Raw genomic sequence first — 20,532 nt, 5'->3', positions numbered from 1 at the left:
GATATCCAGAAAAGAAAAATGGCTTTACAGAGGGAAGCCGGTAGGAGTTGTTCCATTTTATAAATACTTAGGCGTGCGTTTTACAAATAGATTAACTTGGTTAAGAAATGCACATAACATTTCATTGCAAGCCACTCATTTTTTGTAGGCATATTAAAACAGCTTAGAGTTCTGGATAATATTACATATGATGTTTACTTTAAAATATTTGATACAAAAATAAGCCCGATTCTACTGTATGGATCAGACATTTGGGGCCTAGAACATGTGGATGTTATTGAGAAAATACATTTATATGCATTTAAAAAGTTCTTGGGTGTACAATCTAGCACACAAAACGCAAGGGTATATGGTGAATGCGGAAGGTTTCCCATGCATATCAATAGTTATTTAAAGGTTATTAAATATTTGGTCAAGCTATTAAATATGCCATCTTCAAGATACCCTAGAAAATGTGACAATATGATGCTTCTCTACAACAGGCATGGGAAACAAAATTGGGCATCAAAATTTAAAACACATGTTATACGAATGTGGATATGGTTATATTCGGTTACAGCAACATGTTGATATGCCACAACATTTCTTCTCCCGTTTGACACAGACCTTAAAAGATATGTACATCCAAAAATGGCATGGTTCTTTGTTCAGTTCTAGAACAGCAAATTACTACGCTACATTTAAGACTACTATTATACTAGAACCTTATCTATTAAGTGTAAATTTACATCAGTTTAGAACAGCTCTTTCTCGATTTCGTTGTGGCTCACATGATCTATACATTGAAAAAGGCAGATATGAAGGTATTGCAAGAGAACATAGACTTTGTAGGGTTTGTAAAACTGATTGTATTGAAGATGAATATCACTTTTTATGTGTATGTTCAGTGTATAAAGATTTAAGAGCAAAATATCTAAATAACTATTTCTACCGCAACCCAAACGGTAACAAATTTTGTAAATTAATGACTTGTTATTTGTACAGAAACTATTAGAAATTTATCAATGTTCATTTATCATGCTATGAAACTAAGAAAATTTATGAATTTGTAACACGCCCCAGACAATGTACTATAGGCCATTGTTCTCATGAATAAGTGCCATGAATAAAGATTGATTGATTGACTTGTACCATGTGTTCCCGAGTTTGTTTTAGGTGGACAAATTGACTTGCTTTTGCTTGTGTTTGTGCATCTTCCCGAAGCAAGAGTTCAACTGACTTTACAAGTCCAGTTTCCACGTGCACCCTTGCCGAACTAGGCTGGAATTCCCTGGCTCGATCCTAGCGCCACCAGTGGCTATTACGAGTTATGTCCATTCTATGCCTCTCCCATATTGACCAATCAAATTCCACCTCTCGTATCACATGCAGTTTCTTCAAACAAAATGGTGGCGCCCAGTCAAGACGATCTGATCGACCATCAAGATCTATTTTGTGATCAAACGGTTCTTATTTCGTGAAGTTCATCAAATCACATGAGCATCTTGATTAAAAACATGAAAAGATTTGGAAAATATCTGTTGACAACGAGTTGGCGATGCACATGCTTTGCAAATACTGCAATCGACCGACCTCTGCATGACAGTTTACGAACAGGATTTCGATTTCGGTGCGCGATTTTGACTGGACTATGCATAGACTCGTTAGCCCAGCCAAAATGTAACTCCATAATCCCAGCCTAGTTCGGCAAGGGTGGAAACTGGACTTTTAGAGTCAGTTCACTCTCTTGCCTTGGGAAGATGGCGTTTGTGACGGATACCACCGGTTTGGCAGGATACGCTTACTTTTACGCGAACACCTTGTATCATCACTATTTGGTAGGGATTCATAAACATAGTCATGATCATGATGTACAGTCGAAATTGTACAATGGATTTCTTATGAATATGGAAAGGGTTTTGTCGCTTTCACCTAATATATAACTTTCTGTAACACCGAGGTCAATGTTAAATGTTTTAGATAATTCACCCTAGTTTCGAACAAAAGCCATTATATTTGCATATCTGTGAATCAGATGCTTAATCATTTTACAAATAACAACTTTTCGAATTAATGATTCCATATCGTATTTTATCTGGACAGCATCAAATATTTGTTTTTGCAAAATCGACAAACAAGCGTCACATATCCCACATGTGGTACCTAAATATAGTTGAATGAGATATTGCAGTATGAAGATATTATCGACCGTTGTGTATCCTTCCATAACACCTGTATTCAACTCACTTATGTTATCTGCATTCTGCCTGACCATAACAGTTGTCCTTTGTTGATGATAAACATGAATAATTTGCAAATATACTTGATAATGTAGTGCCCCTGTTATTGTCAGTGTTATCTAATGCGCCTTGTTTGTGTATCAGAAACCATGATTGCATGTAGTATGGTACCAACTGACCAAGGCCAACTGTGGGGACCGCCTCCGTGGTCTAATGGTAGTGCATCCGCCCCGGAGAGCGGAAAGTCCGGGGGTCGATTCCCGGCCGCGTCATACCAAAAGACGTTAATAGTCCGGCAGAGAAATGAATATTTTCCCCCAACCCAGAATTAGGGGATTAAGTATTTTTTATTGCTGGATTTGTTTAATGATGTACTCTAGATTATGAAACTGACTGATGACACTCTGTCATCTTTAGGCATTTTGAAATATTCAAGATGGTCGATAAGATGGCCGCCAAAACATGAAAATATCGCTTCCTTGCTAACAGTATGGAATATGATACCACTTTTGGAGCAAATCACTAATATTTTGATTTCAACTAATTAGCATATGGTATTCTAAATGAACTGGTATCATTTAAAACATAATTTGATTCTTAAATAAGCAAGATAACTGGCAAAATGCCTGTCGAAACATTATAAAAGTCAACAAGCACGGGATTCTTTTAAGCATAATTGATTATTCTGAACTTTCAAAAATGAATATTGGCGCAAGGTTTTCTTCACATACATACAATCAGTTTAGGTTTCTTCCTCATCATCAATAACACGGTTAGTGAGTGGGTTGAAGCAGACACTGGAGCTACAGGAGCAGAATACTGTGCAAGGTAACTGGGATGACTGCAACCACATCGATTTGTCCTACACGGTGTATCACTGCCACAAGTGCAGTTCACAAGTTTCAAAATATATTGTAGTGCTAGTGTAACACTTTCAGGTACAGTAACTCGAAGAAGGCACTTGGATGTAATGTCTTTGTGGAACCCAAAACATGGTACTTGCCTTGCGCTCGACATTGACGGGCTAAAACAAGGACTAGTCGGCTCGGAGTCAGTATACTGTGTCTGAGTGGGGTATTCGTGTTAAACTGCGGCATGGTATCTCAGCACTATAAATCGGCTTCAGTCCGGACTAGTACAATATCTACAATGTTCAACATTAAGTACAGATATGGTAACAATGAATCTGCAGAATGTTTAAAAAAAAGTAAAGTATTATCAGATCCAGGCGATTTACTGCATTTCAGATGTTGAATGCAAACCCCGAATAGTGTTACAAAATGGTTGAGAATCAATCGCCCTAACACAACCGATACAATTTGCTGAGTAATGCTTCTGCTACAGTAGCCAGATCTGTGAAACTTCAGTTTGAAGTGAAACTTTTGCTGCACTTGCAGCAGGCTAGTCTGCAAACATACAGGTATAAAAAGATGGAGTACTGTTCATTCACACCCAAGGCATTGGACAGTGACAAATAACATGCTAAGATTAAGGCTCCAACAGAGAGAACAAACCGTTGGTGTGTTACATCAAGGAGCAATGCATAACCACGTTGCAAGGAGTTTTGTCTGTAGCCGAATGACAGTCACCAGGCGCATGGCTTGTTACAGGCAGACTGCACATACTACGTGTGTGTGTGTGTGTGTGTGTGTGTGTGTGTGTGTGTGTGTGTGTGTGTGTGTGTGTGTGTGTGTGTGTGTGTGTGTGTGAGAGAGAGAGAGAGAGAGAGAGAGAGAGAGAGAGAGAGAGAGATAGAAAGAGAGAAAGATAGAGAGAGAGTGTGTGTTTTGTGTGAAACCTTGAGTCCAATTAAAATTTTAGGCCGTAAAATAGATAGCACCAACTTTCTCATCATAGTTCTATTTGAATATGTGTTTTTGATGTTTTATCCCACCCTCAGTTTTATTCACTTGATATCGTTACATATTACTTTACTGTATGGGTTTTGCTTTAATATTCCATTTTATGTTCCGTATAATGTAAGAAAGTAAGTCATTAATAAGTCTGTCTATTCGTCCGTTCCTCCATGCATCTTGTTGTGAGTCTATGTTACCTAAAACTTCTTCTTGACAACAATTGTACAGTCCCTTAAAAATCTTTCACCTCATTTTCAAACTTGCCATGAAGCTGAAGCTGAAAGATCATAAAGGAGAGCTCATGAGGTTATTTGTGTTTACTGATAACATTAATCAAACGTGTGAGATAATCAACTCTCTTTGCCCTAAATGATTGTTTCTAAGACAATGATTCATGACATTTGTAATAGATCTGTATATTACACTGGATACCTGATATCATAATATGCTGCAAGTACTGTGTATTCCCCGAAGCTGTCAGCTCAAGACCCATCAATACATTTCATCTATCCTAAGTAAATGCATCAATCAGGCGCGCTCTTAAAGGTGTGGATCATTTGTTGTAATACCAATCAATGGATTTTGTTTGGTCAAATCATAGTAATTTTACAGACAGCAATGAATCACATTGCTGGGATATTGCAGAGTGCAGCGTTAAACAACAGCAAAAGAGCACAACAGAAGCAAGGTCAGCTCGTTGTACAGGTAAATTCGCTCAGATACCTGTAGATATGACAATTAATAGATGTGTGCGCATGATATTAGGATATGACTTGTTGAAGTCCAGTTGAAGAATTGGTGTCCAATTATGTTTCGCAAATACGTTCTTCCCGATATGTTCCCTACCCTGAGTGCCCTTTGTGCTGTACTGATACTGTGCTACCCATGTACAGATGCCCATGGTCGAAACAGGACGCCTAGGAACCCTTGTCCCGCCACACCTAGATGCCAACAGAATGGTGTAGTTACTTGTCAAGGATGTGGACTCCCAACGTCTTTGGCATGTCTTTATGGCAATAATGGTTGCTTCCTCCATCATGTAAGTACGTGAACCCCATGATCGGAGAGGATGCGACCCTCTTATTTTTGGCATAAAAACACACAAATGTCAAGAAGAAAGATCTCACTCCCTAACAAATGGTGGAATGTTTACGTTTTCATTTTCTAGGGCTGTAGGGCTGAATGTATGAACGGGGGTACTAAACAGGCGAACGGGACCTGTGCTTGCAAACCAGGCTATATGGGAGACATCTGTCAACATGACATCCGCAGTAAGTATTTAATTCGTTCACCATTCTTAATTCTCCTACAGAATAAGCTCATTTGCAACCAAAGTTGCCTTTGATCCGATTGCACCTGCTTCACCTTGAGTTAAAACAGATAGGATCAACAGAATAATATCCATATGAATATTTCCATTACCGTAAGCTATGTTTGCGATCTGGAACAATGATTTAAATGTTTGCTGATCCTAAAGCCTTGAACAAATCGGAAATTTATACAGAAACTCGATGAATGTACCCTCTAATACAGATTATTCATACACAATTTCGACATACTCTCTGAAACAGCTTGATGGACTGAACTGAAACGTTTTGTAAATGTCCCTAGCATAAGAGGACAATCTTAGATATGAATATTTTATATGACACACTTATCAACTGGCTCAAGTCACTGGACATCCCAAGTTTTATGAGAGGGGATGTCGAGGTTTTTCCATATGTTAAGAAACCCACAGATAAACCGGATTCTGTGCTTAAAGCCCTCACGACGTCATGCGGTAATGACGTCACCACCCACCTCTTCTTGGATAATATCATACCAGACATCACATCACTTCTGCAGCGCCTTCTGGCAAATCAGCTCCCTGGTGGCATTCATTGGAACAAAACTTCACAATCACATCCACATTGCACGTCATCTTTAAAACACACCAAACTCCCGGAATCTGTATTTGGTCAGTTGTATCACATAAAACCACAATCCATCTTCGTCCGTTTACACTCAGGAATCACACATCATTTTCAATGTCAACGGAGTTAATGAGTGGAGAGCCACTCTATCATATGATTCCCAACAGAATGTCCTCAACCATGCCTCAAAACTTACAAAAACATCCCTCGCCCAATTTAAACATCGCAAATTAATTATTCAGCAACAAAAACAGGATGCCCTCAAACACAAACAAGAGGAAGTTGCTCGAAAACTTAAAAGACAGCAAAGTAAACATGATGCCAACCTAGAATCAATTATGATACATGGACTGTGGCAGTCCTACAATGAAGTGGACAACCGTTTAAATCAATATCGGTCAAAGAAGGAGCGTATGGAGGCACTGAAGTGTCAAATTCGTTTCCGAAATAAAGTTCAAAAACAAAAACCCGAAAATCTTCTGCTCTTACAGTTTTTTAACAATAAAAAAAAACAATTGACCTTTCAACTCTCACTAACAATGTTTAATATCTCTGGCAACTTCTAACAACACTGGTGAGGGTTCCTCAAGGAGTATTCTTGTTGGAGAGAGGGTGAATCATGTATGGGATGTGGAGGGTAATTTACAATGGTTTCCGGGGATGGTCATTTCCCAAGTACCGGGATATTTAAAATGGCACAATATCGTGTATGACAACGAACCAGAAAAAGTGTACACATTCACTTTATTTGACGATCTGGAGAAAGGCGAGCTGCACGTTTTGCCCAGCGTAAGTTTCATGATATTGTATTATCACCACCCACAACCACTCTAGGCACATTGGGCAGGCTCTTTTGTAACCAATACACATTTTTTCGTCACATACCTATTTCATTGTTTTCATATTCACTTAATTATTACTGATTACCTTATGTGTGCGACTACATATATATGTATGTGCTTATGCATCTATATATGTTACGTGTGTCTCTCTCCCTCTCTTTCTCTCTCTCTCTCTCTCTCTCTCTCTCTCTATATATATATATATATATATATATATTATTATTACTATATTGTGCCTGATATTTTGAACTTTACTCTAAATGTGTGTATGGAACTTTATTATCACTTAATACTTGTCTGCATAATTGATATATGTATTAACATCTCATATTTTCACTTATATATCGAATGTGTATGTGTGTGTTGAATCCTAGTTACATGTGTTCACATTATCAGAGGAAATGTTTCTACACTTTGTATTCTGTTTAACCGATCTGTGCGATATATTTTTGCCACAACGTATGCTCCCTCATTACACGAAAGTTAGAGTTATCTCCCTTTTAAAATTAGCTTCCGGTATGACTTTCAGATCGCCTCAGTGACATGAGAAGCCTCCGAGTTGACCTTCATTCATAAAGGACCTGTATGCCCAGTAACATTATATATTTTTTACATGTTTTCGCTTTATTACGTTCATATGGACAAATGAACACACAAATTGCAGTATATTTGAAAAATATTTTGAAAGTCCCGGATAATGAACAATTTTTACAGCGTATGCTTGAACGTGCGGCCACTTGGTACTCTGCATTGCAATTAAAAGTTAATCAGAAATAAAACTAAAGTTGTTCATTTCCGTCAAGCTTCATGTTCAAGATCAGATTATTCATTATATTTCGATGACGATTAAACAGAAGCTTATAAATATATTGAATTATGGTTTCATGAACACCTTAATCTTAATTTTACAGCGAATGAAATCTGCAAGTCGTGCTTTGGATGTAATAATTTGCAAATTTAAATCAGTTGGTGGACTACCTTATGAAGTTTTTAATACTCTTTATGCAAATCTTGTTCAACCAAGGTGTTAGGATATGGGGTGGAGGTTCCCTCTCGTGAAACAACATGTTGAGGTTCTCAGATTCCGGCGCCGTTTACACAGAGCACAGCAATCCATCATTGTTAGATCTGTGAATAACAAGGTCGCTTAAGTTTAGAAAATCCTGGCATAATGTTACATATTCACTTCTTTAAAACTGGGCTTTACCCCTGTCAAATGTTTTGACATATCCTCAGCTGAATTGATTCTGCAAAACAGTGGTTAATGTGTATTGATTATAATAGCTGGCTTGTAGAATTATGGAATGATAGAAATTTAGAAAATGGTAATACGCTATGAACGTATAGACGATTTAAAACTGATTTTTATACTGAGAAGTATGTCAGTGCTTCACTTAATGGATACGATAGAAGTATTTTTAGTAACTTTCGTTGTGGAACCTTACCTTTAGAGATTGAATTAGGATGATACACAAAACCTGTACCACTTTAATAAATAGACTCAATAGAAGATGAAATACACTTTCTTGCAACTTGTGAGCTTTACTCATACCTACGTTTTAATTTGTTTCATTCTATTTCTAGTTTAGATCCCTCCTTCCTATAACTTGATCCAGCTGACCAGTTTAATTATGTAATGAATAATGATTCACTGTGTAATAAGTTAGCTGTATTACTAACACAAATGTAAAAGCGTCATTGTCACACACTCTCTTAATATCATGTCACTACCCAGTTAATCCCGTTTTAATGGATTGATGTACATTTTATCTTTTAAAACGTCCAATTTTAATTCTGGAAACCCAAACAGTCCAGAAACTCTACGGTATTTGCCCAGTCTCGGTCAAAGGTATTTACAAAATTAAACATGCTGTTTTCAAGGGAACATACTAAGGAAGAAAAAATGAAAAAAACTTTGTTCAAAAACTCAACATTTACACTATGTCGCCCATGGGCCTGTCCATGGTCGAAGAGTGGCCCATGGGCGAGAATATGTTCCTTTACTCAAAACTCTTGTTTTTGTTTCGCAAATACATATATGCATTTCTTTCAAGTATCATGACACAAAATTCATATCATTTTAACCTAATTCAACGATTTTATAGCGATATTGAAATATTTCGCCCAGGGGCGCGTAAAAGCTTTGGCCCATGGGTGAGAATATTTTCCTTTGCTCAAAACTCATGTTTTTGTTTCCCAAATACATACAGGTGTTCTTACAAGTTTAATGACACATAATGTAAATCATTTTAACTTAATTCAACTATTTTATTGCGTTATTGAAATACCATCTTCGAGATCCTGCTAGACTGAAAGTAGATACTTTCATTGCCAATATGAAGGACCTTGTCCGAACAGACTACAGACCACTGCCTAGTATATTTCAAGAGGAACTTAACAGTAAGTAATCAATTTAAATTTTCTTACTAAAATAATATGTTTGCATTCATAAATCCTTGCATTCAAGGCATAGCATAGCATAGCAGGTTTATTTGAATTTGTGACATTTTTCTCAGATTTAGAGAATCTTACTTAATGAGTAATATCTGTTTTGCAGTGTTTTTTAAATATTATATTGTTTGTGAACCTGATCAAGTCCGAACAGAAATTTGCAGAGTTGACGGTGATGCAGCTGAATGCAGGTGGAAGTGTTAGACCCAAGAAGAAGGTGTACCGCCAGCTAAAGGAAAGGTTAGAGCAGCAAAAGAGACTACTTGTGACAGGTGTCACAACCCCCCTGATCTATGGAGACAATGTCTCACATCTTGTCGGACTATAAATTGGATGATATGTTTCATATATTGTTTGACTTTGGAAGCTGTGTGAAATAAAATATGAATGTAAAATGTTGCAAATATCTGTGTGAAATAAAATATGAATGTAAAATGTTGCAAATATCTGTGTGAAATAAAAGATGAATGTAAAACTTTTTTTTTGGTGTGTGTTTTAGTTAATATAACATATTTATTGACTGTTGAATGTGCTGCAATTAATACTTGAACCTGACATTCTTAGGCTAGATATAGTTCATGGTTGTACACCCCGGATAGAATTACACGGGGAATAAATTGGACCTGCAGGCTCAGTCAGGTGTAACCACTTATCCCTTCTGTAAACATCAAGCTGCTGGCAAAGTGAGGGTAAACCGTGGTGGCTACGTGTCACACTTTTAATCCCCCTCGCAAATGGGTGCCTTCATTAGCATACACAATGAGTTTACTTCTTTTATGCTTCTTTGTTTAAATTAATTCGAGTCTCCTTCCAATATCAATTCATTAGGTTAACTTTGTGAGCAATGTTAAATCCGAGGAACAACACATGAAAGGAAAGCTTATGTCAATTCATTCTTAGCCGTAGATATTAATTAAACAATAAACATACAGTTTGACCAATCAGAGCAAACTGTGCGTTCTACCTCGTCAACATTTTGGGTAATATAAGAGCAGGACAGAGCTGTCGAATCACTCTGCTCCTGTAATAAACTTTGGAAGGCACAAGTTACTCAACGTTGCTTCTACTTTAAGGTAAGCCTTTTCTTTGTGTTGTTGCCTAAAATAACATATGATTCTTTATCTTTAAAGTTTATCTTTAATGGGTGTATTGATACTATCAACATTAAATTTTGTCACTTGTATTTGCTAGTTCAAAGTCAGAAATCTTACTTCATTCTTGTTAATAGTGAGTACATGAATATACATGTTATAAGGCTAAAAGCAATGACCTGTATGACCTGTAGAGTAACGTTACCCGTTATACCTGATAACTCTTAATTGAATTAAAACCGTATCAGTGCGAGGTTTCAGTTGTTAAATTTAGCATTCCCATAATGAATTGCGCTCTGCTTATGTTATTCATCCCTTCCGAACATCTTGAGGGATTGAGTTCACTATTTGTAAGGTTAATTGGTCAGAAAGTGCGTCACCTTTCTTCGAGGCCTCAACAGAAATGTTTGGGTTTCTCATTCTCCGAACCATGAAAGCGAATGCTAATTGCCATGATGGTACATTGGTAATGAAGCCTGTTCGAGGCAGAGACGATGTTGGAATAGTCATGGACAGTTTGTTGGATTGAGATGTTAGTTCCTACTCCAAATGTTTCTGTAAGGCATAAACAAGCAGTTGGTCACTGCTTTAAGCGAATTGTTATTTTTCCCGTATCAGCTCGATATTCGCATACAATTGCTTAGATGCTTACAGTTAAAACAGTTATTAGGTGCGGTTGGTGGTATTAGGATGGGTTTTAATGTTCACGTTTACAATGTACAAAACAGGGAAATGATCAGATTCAACTACATATGTGCATATTATTTTCATTTTACATTTCATGTTGCAGTTGAAGAAGTGTCGTAAAGGCGTCCGATGATCTGGAGCAACAATTTCCCTCCCGATATGTTTCCAACACTGAGTGTCCTTTGCGCTCTTTTGATACTGTGCTTCCCGTGTACAGATTCAAAGAATGACCGAAACCCTTGTCCCGCCACACCTAACTGCCAACAGAATGGTGTTGTTGTTTGTGAGGGATGTGGACTCCCAACATCTTTGGCGTGTCTTTATGGCAGTAATGGATGCGACCTCCATAGTGTAAGTACGTCATAATAGTTGAGGGAGCGACCTTCATCGTGTAAGTACGTAATGATAGTTAAAGGAGCGACCTTCATAGTGTAAGTGCGTAATGATAGTTAAGGGAGCGACCACCTAATAGACATTGTGTTGTGCATGCCGTATATTTTGTTCATTTTGAAAAGGTATGAAAAGAGGAATCTTTATTACTATTGATACTTACTGTTTGGGCCCGAGGGATTTGTCATCTTCTGATGAATCTTGTTTGGGAGGAGGGTTTACCATCTGTTTATTTATCTGAAACAAAGGTGATACGCTGTGATATAACTATTCCAAGCGGCGTTAAATCTAACTTACTAATATTGAAATGCTTTGATTTTATAGGGCCAGAGAACTGATTGTTTGAATGGGGGCACAAAACAGACCTGTGCGTGCAAACCAGGCTATATGGGAGACATCTGTCAACATGACATCCGCAGTAAGTATTTGTTCACCACTCCCAATTCTCCTACAGACCGATCTTGTTTGTAACATTAGCATTTGACCCGGTTGTTGCTGGTTTTCCTTAAGTTCAGCTGGACAGAATACATAGTACATTATCGATATGAATACCGAGACGTTTGCATTAGATTGCAACGCATATCCGGTTTATAAATAGTCTTCAATCCGTGGTTGTCGTAAAGGAAGCCCAATGGGATCGGGTGGCCAGGCTCGCTGACGAGGGACGATGTCAAGTTTGTCCCGCAATATTCCAGCATTTACGACTGCTACTATCCTTAAACAAAAGTTGTTTGTTCTGAGTCACAACATGCCAGGCCTTCTTAAAGCCTTAAAAACAGTTTCTGGTAGAAATGTCGAGGACACTGCTAAATTTTCATGTGTCCGCGTATTTATACAGGTGACCAATTGACTTGCCTTTGTATGTGTTTGTGACAAGTGGGTTAGGATACTTTAACCGATCCGCGAATACCTTATATCATCATTAATTAACAGTCATTCATAAACACATGCATATGAAATGTTTGGAATCGTACAGTACTCAGGAAAGATTTCTTATCACTACGGAAATGATTGTGTCACTATTATTTCCATCTCAAAGAGCATATCTGTTTCCATACATGTTCTACGCTCAGTACTATTTTTGTTCAAAAAGAAGTCAATTTACAATTATTTTTCCAGCATGTCATGACATCTACAATGTTGCACCGGGCACAGCTAGCGGCGAGTATACTCTCAGGACTAACAATGGCAGTACCATCAGAGTTTGGTGCCGCTTCAGCAGCAGTGACATTATCACCTACTTTTCCAAATCCGCTGCAGCCACATTGACAACAGAGGATTTAAGTCTCCACTTAAACACTAAGTCCAAAGTCAGCTTTGTTGCAAAGTGGAGCAACACGACACAATCCGAATCCACAATCTCTCAGCTTGATAGGTTTTTATTCCTACCTCTTGGCATCATGGTCAATGAATATACACTCTACACAAGCCCACACAACCCGAATCTAGGTCCCTATCTATACCTGGGTTTTCATCCCAAAGTCCTCCTTTCGAAAGGTTTCGTGCATGGATACAACGCAAATGGAGTTGACCAGTCATTCAGTAATTGTGACGGAAACCCCAATGCCTATTTCACCTTCTATACGAATCCCAATCAGCGTTCGCCTTCAAGGACAGGATGGGTGAACCCTCATCATCCTTTGACGGATCAGTGGAATTCGGGTGCCAAAATGTTAAGTACAACTGACCATCTCAACGACGACTACTTCTACGACACGGAACTACACTTCGGGGGATGTGGTACTTACGCCATCTCTCCTAGTAATCCAAGTCTCGGCGGTATAGGTCTCGGGGTCGTATATGGTCAGTATCATCAACTTAAGTAAAGTCTTATCTGTTATTTTTTTGCTTTAGATAGAAATGTTCATTATAGATCTAGGTTTTACTACTTTATTTGTTTTTGTCATAAATAATCATTAGCCTATTCATTAGCCTTTTCTGTTAATATCTCCAACCAATACTTTGACAAAACTGAATGTGATGTAATATTCCCTTTCATCTCCAGTTCACGGCTAAACACAAAGGCCCTACCCTTGGACTTTGGAATTTAACGTTGTTGTCAAATGCCTGCAACAACAGCAAGAAGGAGCGCCATAGACCACGTGATGATTATGCCTGTACACCTATAACGTTAATAAATAGTATGAATTCAAATCTTGAATCCCTTATTTCACGTCTCCCCACACTGGTTGCAATTAGTGCGGAGGTAACCACGCCCCCAACAACCAGGCGAACATTCGTCACACACCTACATGGTATATTAATTGGTTGAGAATACATTTCATGAATACTCGGTCCTCGAAACACAATTTTAATAAACAAGGTTACGTTTCGCATGACACGGATATACAGCTTGTCGTGAAAGATCAAGGATTCAGTAATTATTGCTTAATGTGTAAAGCGATTTCAAAGTCAGTATTAAGAATAATACGAGGCACTGCTACACAGAGATTCACACTGTTTTTCTGTTGTTTATTTACCACAATACATGTCCGTATTTGACAGTGTTTAACAACCCTTGTGTAAACAACATTAAGTTAGTTAAAGCCAACATGAATTATCCACATGAATATCCTCCTAATGTCATTGCTGTGAGATTAAAACTGGGATTTCTTCTAACCGACGTCTGTTTTAACACAGCTCGTGTCACTGTAGACTACCTACATAATGCAAACATCAACGGCTTACCCTGGCCGTTGAGATATCCAGATCTCAACCCAATCGAACACCTCTGGGATGAACTCGATCGACGTATACGTCAACGTCAGAACACGCTGCAGACACTCCCACAACTGGTCAAAGCGTTACAAGCAGAATGGCGCAGAATTCCGCAGGACAGAATCCGTACATTTATCCAGTCAGTGTCGAGGAGATGCAGAGCCGTGATTGCTGCCCGGGGCGGTCACACGTAGATACTGAGTTCAGCGCATTCTTGTGGCCTAATGTGACATGACAAAGAACATTTTTCAATGCCTTTGTACAACGACAATATGTGACTATCGAGCTCCAAAATTTCATATTTATATAAATATATCGACTTTATTATGTACAATAAATTAACTAAAAATCCACTTGTGCGTTTCCTTTTTTGAAGAGTGTATGTGTTCATTACACACGTGTGAATGAGGAAGTGATTAACAACTTATACTTACGATTTAGTCGGAATCGTACAATGGGTTCTGATTTTAGTTGCGAATTCTTATGATTATGGGTGTTTTTTTGTAGCTTTTAATTTACATGGATTTTTTACTCATTAATATTACATTTCATGTTGCATTAAACTTTCTGGCAGTAGATGTATACGCTGTACTGGTGATAGGGGTATAATGGTGCATGGGTTTCTCGATACATTTTTATATTTTGTACACATTAACCTGAACAAAGCATAACTGTATTTTTGCAACTTGCTAAGTACAATTAAAATATATCTTGCAGCTTTCGCCACTGGTCAATCGCAGTTACAGTTACTTAGCAAACACATACATGTAAGCGTTAAACTGTGTAAGTATTGTTATAGCGCGCCATTTGCCCTATTATTCCTCAAAAGAAAGTTTGATATTTGATAACATATCAAATGTAATTATGCTTTATATATTTGGTCTATTTTCTATTATACAAAATGTTACACAGTTTTTGCCGAAGTCAACATTCAGTGTCACTGCTGCGTCACGGCAACTCAAGCCAAGCCTGTCATGTAATTAGAGTGGTCACTATGTGTAACAGTTTAATCCCTTAAGCAAATATCCGCCTTCATCAGAATACACAAGGGCTTAATCACACCATGTGTCTTTGTTTAAATTAATTCAAGTCTCACTAGGTTAACTATGTGAGCTTTGTTAAATCCGGGAACAATACTTGAAAATTAGATATATGTCAATTTAATCGTAGATATTAAACAATAAAGATACAGTTTGACCAATCAGAGCAAAGTGTACGTTATACCTCGTCAATGTTTTGGGTAATATTAGAGCAGGACATAGCTGTCCCAATGGGCGCCTGCGTTAGTGTTTAATGTGTGTGTTGATACTATGAACATTGAATCGTGTCACTTGTATTTGCTTGTTGAAACTCAGAACTTTGATTTGTGTCTTTTGAATAAATTATGACTTATTTAGAAAAGGTTTAAACGAAGATCCAAAATGAGAAAATTCATATAATTGTTTTCATTTATGTCCTTTATCTAAATTAGCCAGAAACATGGATTGATGCAATTGTACCCAATTATGTGAACGAAAGCATTTTTAGGAATGTACATACATATATAAAGAAAACAAAAAGGTTTGAGTGAGCAATGTGAATGTACATTGTTTCTCTATTTCTTTTCATTCCTTTCTGTCATTCAGTGGATTAACTTGTAAATAAGCATACAAGTAAATCAATGTGAAAAGACGTTCTAAGTTGTGATGACGTGTGCCTAATCATTTTCATGAGAAGAAATTATGTTTAAACTGAAAATATATTATTGTGTATATGTACAAGTATGTTGATGTTGAAAAGCTTGTATAAAGCATTCCTTTCGTGACTAATATGCTAAAAGACATTAGTGGACTTGACGTTACAGAACTTAGTAATGTAAATACTTAATATAGTCATTCTAAAATGAGGTATCATTAATATAATATGTACTAAGCTGATACTGACAACCTTTGGTATGTTTTTGTATGTACTCTGTATACGAAATGGTTCAGTGTTAGTTTCATAAGGCTTACTTGAAATATAAACTTACAAGGAAGGTAACAATTTAATCAGAAACCTTTTTTTGGTTTTTAATGTAGATTTGGGTGAAATTACATGCAGTTTTGTAAAGGCTTACTTGAAAAATAAAATGACGAGGTATGTAACGATTAAATTTTAATGTTACAAGAGATGGTGCTACACCAGTATAAATGTTGATAGTTTAAGAAGTAAGGATATTGTATAGTATACTATCATTATGTGATAAGATAAAGCTTATGCTAACCTATTATAATATTTAAGTATAATATATATAATGTATAGCATATTGGATAATTGTAAATTGCACTATTTATTTATATATGGAAACACACAGCTTCGACACGAATGTATTTACCAAAGTCATTTATACATATCAAAAAGGGACACAGCTTTGCCTAATTCTGATTTACTTGCTTCCATGCACAAGGAGCTGGATAACGTGGCTCTACCTGCCAGTCAGAGAGTCAGCAACCCCAGGGCACGGTCTTCCTACAAACCTTAAAGGGCAGGTTCGTTGCTGAACGTAAAGTGTTTGATAAACTTTTAAGAAAATGTCAAAGAAATTATCAACGTAATGAACAAGCACGCCTACTAGTAAAGTTTAAACAGAGAAGACCATTGGCAAAACAGGCATATCAAACGACAGAAATAGCAGTATTCAACTAGAAATTATTGATGATGATGTTGTAATTACAGATAAAGATGATGTGTTAGAAAAATGGAAAAATGACTATAGTTCTCTGTATTCAAAGCATATTAATGTTGATTGTTAAAATTCTGATCAAGCTGATCCAGAGAATGTGGTCAACTGTGACGTAGGACTTGACACTAATTACCTTGATGCAGCTATCGCGCGTGCTGAGGTTGAACGTGCTGTAACACGTGCTAAACGTGGTAAGGCTGCTTGTAATGACCTACTCCAGGCTGAAGCTTTGAAAAACAACAAATGTATTGATATTTTGTGGAAACTGTTTTGAAAATATGGTTTTTGAAAATTGTATTTGCCCTGATTTATGGCAACTTAGTGTTGGTAATCCAATTAGGAAAATCTAATACAAATCCTCGGGATCCCCTCAGCTACCGAGGAATTTCCCTACTATCAATTCCTTGTCAAATGTACTGACATTTTAAATTCCAAATTAAATACCTTGTTAGAAAATAACGAAATTTCAGCTAACGAGCAAAATGGCTTTCCCTCAAAATGTAGTACCCAAGAACATATTTATTCATTATATTCAGTTGTTAATAACCGTAAACAATCAAAACAGTCCACTTTTGTTTGTTCCATTGATATTATGAAGGCCTTTGATAAAGTCCATAGACAGTCCCTGTGGTATAAATTGAAACGTTTAGGCATCAGTGGTAGGTTCCTTAATGTTGTTCAACCCATGTATGATAACATTCAATCTTGTGTAAGAGTGAATGATCTCAATACTGATGTATTTTCTGCATATTACGGTGTGCGACAAGGTTGCGTTATGTCGCCGACACTTTTTTCGGTTTCCATTAATGATCTAGAATATGTTAATAGTTTACGTCGTGGTATTAACGTTGGTGATGCTATACTTAGCCTTTTGTTATATGCTGATGATATAACCTTAAAAGCACCTAATGAACATTTTTTTACAGCGTATGCTTGAACGTGCGGCCAATTGGTACTCTGCATTGCAATTAAAAGTTAATCAGAAATAAAACTAAAGTTGTTCATTTCCGTCAAGCTTCATGTTTAAGATCAGATTATTCATTTTATTTCGATGACGATAATGTCATTGATTAAACAGAAGCTTATAAATATATTGAATTATGGTTTCATTAACACCTTAATCTTAATTTTACAGCGAATGAAATCTGCAAGTCGTGCTTTGGATGTAATAATTTGCAAATTTAAATCAGTTGGTGGACTACCTTATGAAGTTTTTAATACTCTTTATGCAAATCTTGTTCAACCAAGGTGTTGGGATATGGGGTGGAGGAAACAACATGTTGAGGTTCTCAGATTCCGGCGCCGTTTACATAGAGCACAGCAATCCATCATTGTTAGATCTGTGAATAACAAGGTCGCTTAAGTTTAGAAAATCCTGGCATAATGTTACATATTCACTTCTTTAAAACTGGGCTTTACCCCTGTCAAATGTTTTGACATATCCTCAGCTGATTGATTCTGCAAAACAGTGGTTAATGTGTATTGATTATAATAACTGGCTTGTAGAATTATGGAATGATAGAAATTTAGTAAATGGTAATACGCTATGAACGTATAGACGATTTAAAACTGATTTTTATATCGAGAAGTATGTCAGTGCTTCACTTAATGGATACGAAAGAAGTATTTTTAGTAACTTTCGTTGTGGAACCTTACCTTTAGAGATTGAATTAGGATGATACACAAAACCTGTACCACTTTTAATAAATAGACTAAATAGAAGATGAAATACACTTTCTTGCAACTTGTGAGCTTTACTCATACCTACGTTTTAATTTGTTTCATTCTATTTCTAGTTTAGATCCCTCCTTCCTATAACTTGATCCAGCTGACCAGTTTAATTATGTAATGAATAATGATTCACTGTGTAATAAGTTAGCTGTATTACTAACACAAATGTAAAAGCGTCATTGTCACACACTCTCTTAATATCATGTCACTACCCAGTTAATCCCGTTTTAATGGATTGATGTACATTTTATCTTTTAAAACGTCCAATTTTAATTCTGGAAACCCAAACAGTCCAGAAACTCTACGGTATATGCCCAGTCTCGGTTAAAGGTAATTACAAAATTAAACATGCTGTTTTCAAGGGAACATACTAAGGAAGAAAAAATGAATAAAAAATTGTTCAAAAACTAAACATTTACACTATGTCGCCCATGGGCCTGCCCATGGGCCTGCCCATGGTCGAAGAGTGGCCCATGGGCATGAATATGTTCCTTTACTCAAAACTCTTGTTTTTGTTTCGCAAATACATAAATGTATTTCTTTCAAGTATCATGACACAAAATTCAAATCATTTTAACCTAATTCAACGATTTTATAGCGATATTGAAATATTTCGCCCAGGGGCGCGTAAAAGCTTTGGCCCATGGGTGAGAATATTTTCCTTTGCTCAAAACTCATGTTTTTGTTTCGCAAATACATACAGGTGTTCTTACAAGTTTAATGACACATAATGTAAATCATTTTAACTTAATTCAACTATTTTATTGCGTTATTGAAATACGATCTTCGAGATCCTGCTAGACTGAAAGTAGATACTTTCATTGCCAATATGAAGGACCTTGTCCGAACAGACCACAGACCAGTGCCTAGTATATTTCAAGAGGAACTTAACAGTAAGTAATCAATTTAAATTTTCTTACTAAAATAATATGTTTGCATATATAAATCCTTGCATTCAAGGCATAGCATAGCAGTGTTTTTGAATGTCAGGTTTATTTTATTTTTCAATGTCAGGTTTATTTGAATTTGTGACATTTTTCTCAGATTTAGAGAATCTTACTTAATGAGTAATATCTGTTTTGCAGTGTTTTTTAAATATTATATTGTTTGTGAACCTGATCAAGTCCGAAGAGAAATTTGCAGAGTTGACGGTGATGCAGCTGAATGCAGGTGGAAGTGTTAGACCCAAGAAGAAGGTGTACCGCCAGCTAGAGGAAAGGTTAGAGCAGCAAAAGAGACTACTTGTGACAGGTGTCACAACCCCCCTGATCTATGGAGACAATGTCTCACATCTTGTCGGACTATAAATTGGATGATATGTTTCATATATTGTTTGACTTTGGAAGCTGTGTGAAATAAAATATGAATGTAAAATGTTGCAAATATCTGTGTGAAATAAAATATGAATGTAAAATGTTGCAAATATCTGTGTGAAATAAAAGATGAATGTAAAACTTTTTTTTTGGTGTGTGTTTTAGTTAATATAACATATTTATTGACTGTTGAATGTGTTGCAATTAATACTTGAATCTGACATTCTTAGGCTAGATATAGTTCATGGTTGTACACCCCGGATAGAATTACACGGGGAATAAATTGGACCTTCACGCTCAGTCAGGTGTAACCACTTATCCCTTCTAGCTGTAAACATCAAGCTGCTGGCAAAGTGAGGGTAAACCGTGGTGGCTACGTGTCACACTTTTAATCCCCCTCGCAAATGGGCGCCTTCATTAGCATACACAATGAGTTTACTTCTTTTATGCTTCTTTGTTTAAATTAATTCAAGTCTCCTTCCAATATCAATTCATTAGGTTAACTTTGTGAGCAATGTTAAATCCGAGGAACAACACATGAAAGGAAAGCTTATGTCAATTCATTTTTAGCCGTAGATATTAATTAAACAATAAACATACAGTTTGACCAATCAGAGCAA

The 20,532-nt window shown here is 36.8% G+C and overlaps 1 protein-coding gene across 1 annotated transcript; it reads left to right on the top strand.

Moving 5' to 3' along the window:
- Positions 1-9,366: 9,366 nt before the first annotated feature.
- LOC124135669 lies at positions 9,367-13,603 on the top strand. The gene is made up of 5 exons (XM_046501111.2): positions 9,367-10,354; positions 11,163-11,410; positions 11,774-11,867; positions 12,569-13,252; positions 13,455-13,603. Exons 2-5 carry the CDS (start codon positions 11,189-11,191, stop codon positions 13,463-13,465), a joined length of 1,011 nt encoding a protein of 336 aa, XP_046357067.1. The 5' UTR covers positions 9,367-10,354; positions 11,163-11,188; the 3' UTR covers positions 13,466-13,603.
- The last annotated feature ends 6,929 nt before the right edge of the window (positions 13,604-20,532 follow it).

This window comes from Haliotis rufescens, unplaced genomic scaffold (assembly GCF_023055435.1).
Source record: "Haliotis rufescens isolate VD_foot unplaced genomic scaffold, xgHalRufe1.0.p SCAF_92, whole genome shotgun sequence".
Lineage (NCBI taxonomy): Eukaryota > Metazoa > Mollusca > Gastropoda > Lepetellida > Haliotidae > Haliotis > Haliotis rufescens.
The sequence above is the reverse complement of the archived record's forward strand: the minus strand, read 5'-3'. Positions and strand labels throughout refer to the sequence as shown.